Raw genomic sequence first — 10,725 nt, 5'->3', positions numbered from 1 at the left:
TTTAAAAATAATAAATGATATATCATAAAAAAATTCTTAATTTTATAATATTTTTTATGAAATATCTTATACTAAATATTATTTAATATTATTTTTTATTAATAAAAATTTATTTGATAAAATTTTAATTCATTAAAAAATATGTTTTATAATGTATTTAGTCTCGTACTTGACCAAACACAATGTATTACTAATATAATGGGGTTTCTTCATAAATATACCTTTTTTTTTTGGTCCATGTTTTTTTTTCAAGAATAATATCTTAAGTTTTTAAAATACTATTTTCAAAAAAATTTATTTACAAAAATGAGGTGTCAAAAAAACAACTAAAAAGTAATGTGGGACAACAACTAGACATCAAATTACTGCATACTAACACATTCAAAATCAACTAAAAAACAACAATTTGACAACAACTAGAAGTCAACTCATTACATAATAACACGTTTTAAAAAAAATCAAAATATATTTAAAAACAGTTAAATATCAATTAGACATCAATACAACAATAGAACAACTATAAATAAACTTAAACAACATGAAAATAACTATACATAAACTTAAACAACTAAAAAACAACACAAAGACGAAAAAGAGGCAAAACAGTACAAAATAAAAAACTTCCTTAAAATCATAAAACTGAAAATAAAAATTATCACTCCGTAAAAATATATTTTTTTGAGTGAAATTAAGTGTATTATATAAATTTCCCTAATATAATCTAGTCCAGTGCAATCTGACATACCAAACAAGGCCATAAAATTTATCTTCTCGAATTAAAAATATTATTAAAAAAAACATTAATATAAGAGAGTGAAATTTCAAATAATTACTATTGTAAAAAAAATAACTAATAGTTATCAAATAAGAAAGAAATAATAACGAAAAAAACGATGGTTTTCAATAAACAAGAAATAAACCAAGAAGAAGAAAAATTAACAAAATATAACTTATATCAAGCTCCCAGAACCATTAATGAATGAATTAGAAAACTTATCCTCATGATGTGTCAACAACTTCTTAGGTGAGAGTGGACCTTACGTTAGACGCCTTATTCTCTAATGTATTTTTCAAATGCTATTTTCTATGTACATTTTCCTATATACATTAGAGTTATCCCTACTTTTTCTTTTTCTTCTTTTAATTTGAAGGCATACCAATGACTTATCATTAGGTAGATTAAGTTAGGGCCTAGGGCTTAATGTACTTAAAAAGTTTGCATTCAAACTAAAAAATTAATAAAAGAAGAAGTTTATAAACATTTTCTAGAACTAATATTAATCAATGTTATATTAATTAGGAGTGAGACTTTTCTTTGCATTCAAACTAGAACTAATATTATATTAATTAGAAATGACACTTTTATCGGATCTGTCATAATTGTATTGTACCGAGACACCTAAGATTTTTGGCAAATTTAACACACATAAGTAAGATATTATTTTTATAATTATATTTGCGTTATGATTATTTGCGTCATAAATATTTAATATTTTTCTTATTTACACATTTATATAATCAAATTTTTTTACTATAAAACTACGTAACGTTACTTTTTTCTTGCACTCGCCACCACCAGCTTCGTTAACCGCACTTAAGAGTTGACTAAGATAACAAGTGTCAGCTTATCATTAGTCCATGTCATATTTTTAATAAAAAAAATTATTAATTTATTTTAAAAATAAAAAAATAAAAAATATATAATTAATTTAAAAATCTACTCTTTTTAAATTTTTTGTAATTTTTTTAATTTCTCTTTCTCTCTCTTCTTCGTCTCTTTCCTAGACTCTTCCTTCTTCTTCTTCTTCGTGGTCGGCAGAGGATAGGACAATAGGCCCCTTGGTGACTTATCAATCCCATATCCTAAGGTTGGCCGGGCTCTAGTATGATTCATTAATCATGTATTTAGGGCAGTTGGCCCTCTTATGATGTTGTAGTCATTTATATGAATGGTAGGCATGCATGAGTAGGGTTGTTACTGGTAGGCATGCTTATTATGATGTGATAACGTGCTATTAACTTCTTATGAACATGTTTAAGTTTTTTTGTTGGGTCTTGGCTCATGGGTGCTATGTGGTGCATGTAAGGGGAAAGAGAAGCTAACCAGCCATGAGTTGGAGAGTTTCAGTGGCGATGTGTACATATGTGACTGCTTGACCACTATGGCCAAGGTTTCTCAGAGGAACTAGAGTTGAACCCTATTTTTGCCGCTTAGGTCGGCGAGTTGTAATTTTTGAGTTGTAATTACACTTTTTGAATTGTAAACAACTTTGTAAACGTTTATTATTGGATCCCAAGTACAACTTAATGTTTTAATGAAATGTCTATCCCTTTTGACCGAAATTTTTAACCCTGGATCGTTAATCACATTTAGTTGCATGTTTATGATCGAATGACTCGTTTAACGAGTTTAGCACTATTTAAAATACACAGTGTAACGGTCTTGGCTAACTAGGACATTACATATATAGAAGACTTTTTAATGGTTACTACTTATAGATGGGTACTAACAATTATGATGATGTGGCAGAATAGTGACTTGGTATAGCAAGTCACCAACAGGTAAATTTTTTTTTCTACATTAATTTCGAATTTTCATATATAATGCTTAAATAAGATTTTTTTTTAATTTTTTAATTTAATAAATATGTGGCCGCCATGTAATCAAGTAGTATTTCCAAAAAAAATTAAAATCAAAATTTATTTTTAGAAATATTAATTGACAACTATAAATATGGACCATTGATCTTAATTTAATGATTAATATTAAAGTAATCATTCATGGGAAGTAACCATTAAGAGTGCCCCTATATATATATATATAAATTATGTTATGTTATGTTTAATGATAATTGAATAATAAAATCATATCAAATTTCAACCCTAATGTTTTTTCAATTTTTCTCTTAATAATATAAAGAACTATAGTATCAAAATTTAATATTTTTTTCCCTCTCTTTTATCTTGTGCGATTAGCCCTCTCTTTGAAGTATATATTAATATTATAGGGTCTAAATTTTTTTTGATTATCTTGAACTTCCAAACGTGTTAAAACTTCCATATTTTTTTCCCAACGAACTCATTACCACCCACACCTTAAAAGATTGGGAACATAAATTAATTAAAATCAGGTGATACAATATATATAACATATTGTTACACTATATATTAGCATTATTTGTAGGACAGGTCCCTAAATTGTACAATTGGTCCTTAAACTTTCCTTTTGTTGGGAGTTGTGACCCTACACACTCATGATTGCCAACAAATAAAAAATTTAGGGACTAATATTCAAAAAAAAAAAATTGGGACCAACTTGCTATAATAAAGTTTAGGGACCATTTATACAAATAAACATTTTTAAAATAAAAAAACTTCTAGAAATATATTTTCAAAATTTTATTTATACTAAAATTATTTATTATTTTGAGAAAATTATTATTAAAATTGAAAATATAGATTTTTTGTAACAATATATTTTTGAGATAAACAACAAAATAGATAATGTAGAATAAAAAAATTGAGCATGCCACGTACCTTATCACTTATAATTGATGAAATATAAAAATTACAATTAATTATTCGGGAGGACTGCATTAATCAATCACCCGTACAATATAAAGTATAACACCGCCATATTTCTAAACCATGTAGGATTTAAAAAAAAACTCACTAAATAGTCATATCACCTAAAATATATAAATAATTTTTAAAAAATAAATACAAAAAAAAAAAGAGAAAATAGATGATATAGAATTCTTACGATGTCAGATTATATATATCACTCCCAAATTAAAATATTAGGACATACATAAATTTAAACAAAAATAAATAAATTATTTAATTAAAATAAAATATTTATATAACATTAATATAAATTTAATAAAAATAATTAATAAATTTTATAAATAAAACTAAATAAACTTTACATTAATTGTATCTAGTATATATATATATAGATTCTGCATGTAAATCTTGATACTTTTGTAATTAAACATTTTGATGTCATGTTTGTAAGTAAAATACAATAAAAAATTCAATAATACCCAGTGTAAAATTTCCTTTAAATAACTCTTAAGATTTGATGAAATAATATTATAACTACGAGAATTGGAATTGAAATGGAATGATTATTTTTAAAAATAGTTGTCATTCCAAATATGGGAAAACTATTCCACCAAGCTTATTAATAAAGTTTTGTCTTTCAAAATTACACTTCATAAAAACTAAACACATCACTATTTTATTTTATTTTATTTTTTTGTTGGGTAACATATCACTATGCATTTTTGTAACTTTTAACGATTACAAAAACAATGTATAAGAGATAAGTAATCACAACAAAGTCAGAGGAGAAAGTCAATCTAAGTACGATATTTGCCCATCCCTAGTTACTCTCAAGTATAAGCTAAGCTACTTGAGGATTTAATACTCAAAATCAAAATTCTAGAAATACAATTATTATATGCATGTAGATTTTTCCATGCACTCTTTGTATATAAATTGTATATATATATGAGTAGTGTTATCACCAAATTATATAAGGAATATAATACAATATATAAATGAGTATAAATATGCATAGAGAGTCAATGGCGATCCCAATTGTTGCTCTTATGCTAATCATCTTCCTCTCAAAATCGCTACTAGTGTTTGGGACCTTTACACTCCCAAAATCTGATGTTGATGAAATTCAATTTTCCTTAAATCTTGAGTTTTTGGAAGCTGAATTCTTCTTGTATGGAGCATTAGGTAATGGTTTGGACAGAGTTGCTCCAGAACTGACCAAAGGGGGTCCACCTCCCATTGGTGCAAGAAAGGCCAATTTAGATAATCTCACTGGGGATGTCATTTTGCAATTTGCATTGCAAGAAGTAGGACACTTGAGGTTTCTTTTTTCTTAAGTTTCTGTATTGTAATAGCTTATGTTGTTTTGGTTTTATGAAAGAAATTCAAGTCTTTTGTATTTTATATTTATATGCATGCATGATTTTAATATGCAGGGCTATTCAAAAAACAGTGGGAGGGTTTCCAAGGCCACTGTTGAATTTGAGTTCATCAGCATTTGCAAAAGAAGTAAATAGAGCATTTGGGAGAGAGCTAAGACCTCCCTTCAATCCTTATGAAAATAGCCTTAATTTTATTATAGCATCATATATAATTCCTTATGTTGGACTCACTGGCTATGTTGGAGCAAACCAAAACTTAATCGAAGCTACTTCCAAAAGAGTAAGCTTCAAAAAAGTTCTATTCATTGTTGTCTATTTACTACCCCTAAAAAAGAGAGTGAAATTACTTCATACTAAATCTTATTCTTTGTGTTTTATTGTGAGATTCATGCAGCTTGTGGCAGGTCTTCTAGGTGTAGAATCAGGCCAAGATGCTGTAATTAGAGCATTGCTATATGAGCGTAGGGAGATGAAAGTGGCGCCATATGATATAACTGTGGCAGAGTTCACAAACAGACTTTCTGAGCTAAGGAACAAGGTGGGAGGAGCAGGTTTGAAAGATGAGGGGCTTGTCGTACCAATGGCTTTAGGTGCCGAGGGAAGAGTTTCTGGAAACGTGCTCTCGGCGGACCAGAACTCACTTTCGTATGCAAGGGCACCAAAGGAGATTCTTAGAATTATTTATGGAACTGGTGATGAACGTAAGCCTGGGGGCTTCTTTCCCAACGGAGCTAATGGTAAAATTGCTAGGTCTTATCTTTCGCTTCCTGCCTAGCCTAATATAATATATAACACTTTGTTCTCTAATAAAAAATTGTGTACCTCACTCCGCCTTAAGAATAAATAGTATTGATGAGAAAGTACACTTTATAATGAATAAAACTCATTAGTCAAATTTGTACTTTTATAATAATAAATAAATGGAAATTTATAAGTTATTGAACTCTCTCTATATACTTTATAAGATTGATCGATTGATGATACTTTAACTACACTGCGTTTTGGATAACTCTATGAAAAACTCAAGTATTTTTAGCTTAATTTCGATTATTTTGTCTGTTTTGGATATATATATATTAATTTTAATATTTTTTATTTTTATTTTTATAATTTCTGAATTAATTTCATGTAGTTCCCTTTAATTAATTTATCTTAAGAAGTAAAAACATTTTAATTTAAAATTAAAATGGGAAGGATTTTCTACTTTACGGTGCATCAAAGTTCCCATGCAACCCTAGCCATTCTTCACTCAAAGTTCGCCACATAGCAGTCTTCATTATACTCTAACTTATGTGCACTCATGTGTTACCATTTTTCCATGTACTTTACACGTGGCCACACTTTTATGAGCAATTAATGAATTTAATAAAAAGGAAATAAAAAAATGATGGAATGATGCGGCTTTTTTTAGGAGAATAAAACAAAAAGAAATATCTTTTTAGGTAAATAACATAAATTTTTCATCTTAATAGTTTTTTATTTTTTTTTAATGTTAATTTTAACGAAATATTCTTATATTTAACAGCAGTTTGTAAATACTTAAATTTAAATTAAATAAAATAAATAATTAAACAAATTAAAAAATGATATTTTTTTAGATATTTTACAATGATAATTATTTAAAAATAATTAAACAAATTAAAATAAGATATTTTTGAGATATTTTACAATGATAATTATTTAAAAATAATAAAATTATTTTATAACTTAAATTAAATTTAATTAAACTTAAACTCACTTATAAGAATAATATCATATTAAATATATAATATAATCTACTCTCAATTAGTAACAAATTGATTTTTTTTTTAAATTACCAAGAAATTTAAATTTAAAATACATGTATAATATTTAATATTACATTAAACATATAATATATAATTGTCACTCCCAAATTCAAAAACTAGAACGAACATAAACTTAAACAAAAATAAATAAATTATTTAATTAAAATATGATATTTATTTGAAATTTATATGACATTAATATAAATTTAATAAAAATAATTAATAAATTCTATAAATAAAACTAAGCAAACGTGCATATTGCACGTTGCTTGTATTTAGTGTATATGTATATATATATATCTTCCATATAAAAAGTATACAGACAACATAAATTTTTTGTTTTTACAAATAAAGGAAACTAAGAAATATAAGCAGACAATAAATTTCTTTTTTACCGTGTTTTATATACACGGTTTTCATTAAATGTGTCTGAAGGCTACAAGGGATACTACAAAAATTAACAAAGTTCATTGCTCATACTACTGGTAATACTAGCGAGGATGCTCGGCATTCCAGGCATGGGGAATCAATTTCCCACTTAGTCGGGCCAATTTGTATGTCCCCAGACATACAATGATCTCGACTTGGTATGGGATTTCCCAGTGAGGTCTCAGCACTCCTGCATCGGGGTCTTGGGTGGCTAAGAAGACTCTTCGCAACATCAAATCTCCGACCCCAAACTTTCTATCCTTCACTTTAGAGCTGAAATACCTGGTTACCTTCTGCTAGTAGGACGCTACTCAAAGCTGAGAAGCTTCATGGAGCTCCTCCCGAGGTTTAGTGTAACGCCCTACTACCCAGGGACCATTACGTTGTGCATTTTAAACAGTGCTAAACTTGCTAACTGAGTCATTTTGCCATAATCGTGTAACTATGTGTGATTAACAGTCTAGGGTTAAAAATTTTGGTTAAAGATACAACGTTTCACCAAAACGTCTATTGTATACATTGGGATCCCAAAAATATATTTTAAAGGGTTAATGACAATAAAATATTTGCAACCAGTCATCCTAAGTGGCAAAATAGGGCTTAACCCTAATTCCTCTTTAAACCCTCGGCTGTGGTGGTCGAGCAGCCGCATATGTACACATCGTCACCTAAGCTCTCCAACTCAATAATGGTCCAACTTTCTTTTGCCTTTACCTGCACCACATAGCACCCGTGAGCCGAGGCTCAGCAAGAAAACTCAATGAGCTCATGAACAGGTAATAACATGTTACTAAATCATAATAGGCATGCCTAGCAATAATAGCTATATTCATGCATGCAGGAAAGTACAAAACAATAATTGTGAAGTCCTGCACTAGGAGTAGATGACTAATAAGTCTCTGTCCATGAGGTAGATGACTGATTAGTCTCTCTGAGGTAAACGAATAATAAGTCTTTCTCTAAATAGTTTACTAATGAGTCACTCTCTAAATAGATGACTGATAAGTCTATCTCTGAGTAGATGACTGATAAGTCTATCTCTGAGGTCCTATGCCCTCCTAGTGTTGGGTTTTATGCCCTTAATAAAACCATTTTTCTTATGTAACACGTTATTATTATCAATAAAAGAAGTATAAATCATTTTGTTTATTCAATTGCATTGTTCGCTTGTTTTATTACATGTTTATTCAATTAATACAAACATTCATAAAATCCTGAACATATGGATAGTTACAATTATGGTGACTAGGTCACAGTGGATTATAGTTGTAATTATATGTTCAAAAGAACAAGTCCTAGATTAGATCAGTGCATTGGATTTTCACTGATTAGGAAATCTACGATATGATCTACTTACACATTAGGAGTGTGATGTCTTGTCCAAGGCATTGACCAAGTAGATATGATCGGATGTATTTGGTTACATCGGACTAGGACCGATATTGATTATTGATTGATAAATAAGTATCGTTGTTATCGAATCTAATCAATATCACAACGTTGACCATAGGTTAAGTCGATCTTAATTCTGAGTGATAATATTCTGCTAATTATATTATTTAAATCTTTTGACTTGTTCGTTACCAGCTTACCCTACGGTCTAGCCCATACTTACATCTTGGAGATTTAGTAATGAAATTGAGTGGGAGTATTATTCATAGATATGAAATCTATAACTTCTGTATGAGAAGTGAAAAGATGATTTCCTTAATTGCTTTGTTCAAAAGGTTAAATGATTGAGATCTCATTTCTGTGATTAAGTTCACGGAAATATCATTTATAAGGAACTTAGTGGGAGTTAAGGATAAAATACTGATGAGGGGTAAAACGGTAATTTTCACCCAGCTTGTTAGTAAGTCATTGATAGATGATTGACTAACTGTAATGGTTATAACAATGGATAACGTATTTATGCTTTGGAAAATACGTTCTATGAATTCAAGAGTTCAATTCCAAGTCTATAGTGGAGTCACGAGGAATTAATAAGGTAGTGAAATTATTCGTAAATAAATTCACGGTAACTTATTGGAGCTTGATTTCATGGATCCATGGTCCCCGCATCACCTTTGAGTAAATCATCTAGAATGTCTCAATTAATTGATTTAATTATCAATTAGGATTTTTTAAAGTTGACTAGGTCAATTTTGGAAAATTTATAGAGATATGAGATTTAGAGAATAAAAGAGAATCTTTGGGTAAATTTATTAATATTGATAAATTGGTGTCAATATAAATAAATAAAAATTAAATCAAGTTTCAAATTATAATTAGTTAATTTGAATAAGGATTTAGTTAATTAATTAAAATAAATAAATAAATAAAAGGTTTTGAATTTAGGCCCAATTGGGATTTAAATTCAAAATAAAAGTATTGGGCCCAAGTCCATTTGTGGGAGCCCAAGGCTTTTATCTTTTTGTTTATTAGTTTAATTAATTCAAAATTTAAATTTAAATTTAAATTTAAATAAAGCCCATTAAGTTGTCTATATAAGGAATATGATATCTAGGGTTTTCATAAGTCAGTCTCAGTTGATTTATTGGGTAAGTGAAAACCTAGACACTCTAATCCTTTCTTAGCCACTTTCTCTTCTTCTTTTCTAGATCTCTCTCTCATGTGTTGAGAACCAGCCCACACTAGTTCTAGATTGATCAAAGGCTTGGTGAGGAAGACTGTGTTGCTGATCTAGTTCAATCTCTTGATAATACTCTGCTACAGAAAGGAATCAAGAGTTAGAGAGATTGAAGGAAGGAGTTGTTCCAGTTCCGCTGCGTATTCGTAAGTTTCTACATCATTGTATTTATGTTAATTTACGAATCTAATGTTCATATGTATGTCGTGTTATTCTATGTTTCTATTATGTGTTTGGAAAAATAATAGGAAGCATGCATCTAGATTTAAATTTTAAGATCCTACACCTAGCCATGTGATGTTTCAGTCACCTGAGCTTATAGCCCTAACTCTATGTAACTAACTTTTAGACTAGACAAGCGCTTTTAGTTTTCATCGAACTTAAGGTCAGTCAAGCATTTCATGCTTATGATGATAATGCTTATGTCGATTAGATCTAATCTTTTTGGCTTGCGTTAAACACGCTAATACCGTTCTTGACTCATAAGCCAATACCATACGACCAGTGCTCAGTACTACTGCCGAACTTAACTAATAAGTCACAGCTTCACAGTCAATATTGACACTATTGTCAATCACAAGTAGGCAAAGCTGCTATGCATTTACAATGCAATCAATGTCCATTTATAGAGCACTCAATATGCCTCATCAACAATCACCAGCATAATTATAACCATGCACATTCAAACATCCAGATCTAAGGCATTCAACATGCTTAATCAATAAACATAAGCATAATTATAATCATGCACAATTACAGAGACTCAAGCTTTGATCAATTCCATATTCAACATTCATGTCATGCCATAACCTTATATAGCATGTGCATCACATATTGGGTGCAGTTTTCTTACATTTGGTCCAAGCACAGGTTACCAATAAACGAGCCACAAGCACGATCTTGTTTCCAAGCCCCTAGTGATAACCTAGTC

General features: G+C 29.1%; 1 protein-coding gene across 1 annotated transcript; it reads left to right on the top strand.

Annotated features, from left to right (window-relative positions):
* The first annotated feature begins 4,530 nt into the window (after nucleotides 1–4,530).
* Nucleotides 4,531–5,887, top strand: LOC133819576 (ferritin-like catalase Nec2). The gene is made up of 3 exons (XM_062252859.1): nucleotides 4,531–4,888; nucleotides 5,004–5,229; nucleotides 5,344–5,887. The coding sequence occupies exons 1-3, from the start codon at nucleotides 4,566–4,568 to the stop codon at nucleotides 5,722–5,724; spliced, it is 930 nt and encodes a 309-aa protein (XP_062108843.1). The 5' UTR covers nucleotides 4,531–4,565; the 3' UTR covers nucleotides 5,725–5,887.
* The last annotated feature ends 4,838 nt before the right edge of the window (nucleotides 5,888–10,725 follow it).

The sequence above is a fragment of the Humulus lupulus genome, chromosome 2 (genome assembly GCF_963169125.1).
Source record: "Humulus lupulus chromosome 2, drHumLupu1.1, whole genome shotgun sequence".
Lineage (NCBI taxonomy): Eukaryota > Viridiplantae > Streptophyta > Magnoliopsida > Rosales > Cannabaceae > Humulus > Humulus lupulus.
Note: the sequence above shows the minus strand (reverse complement) of the source record. Positions and strands in the feature narration are given on the sequence as shown.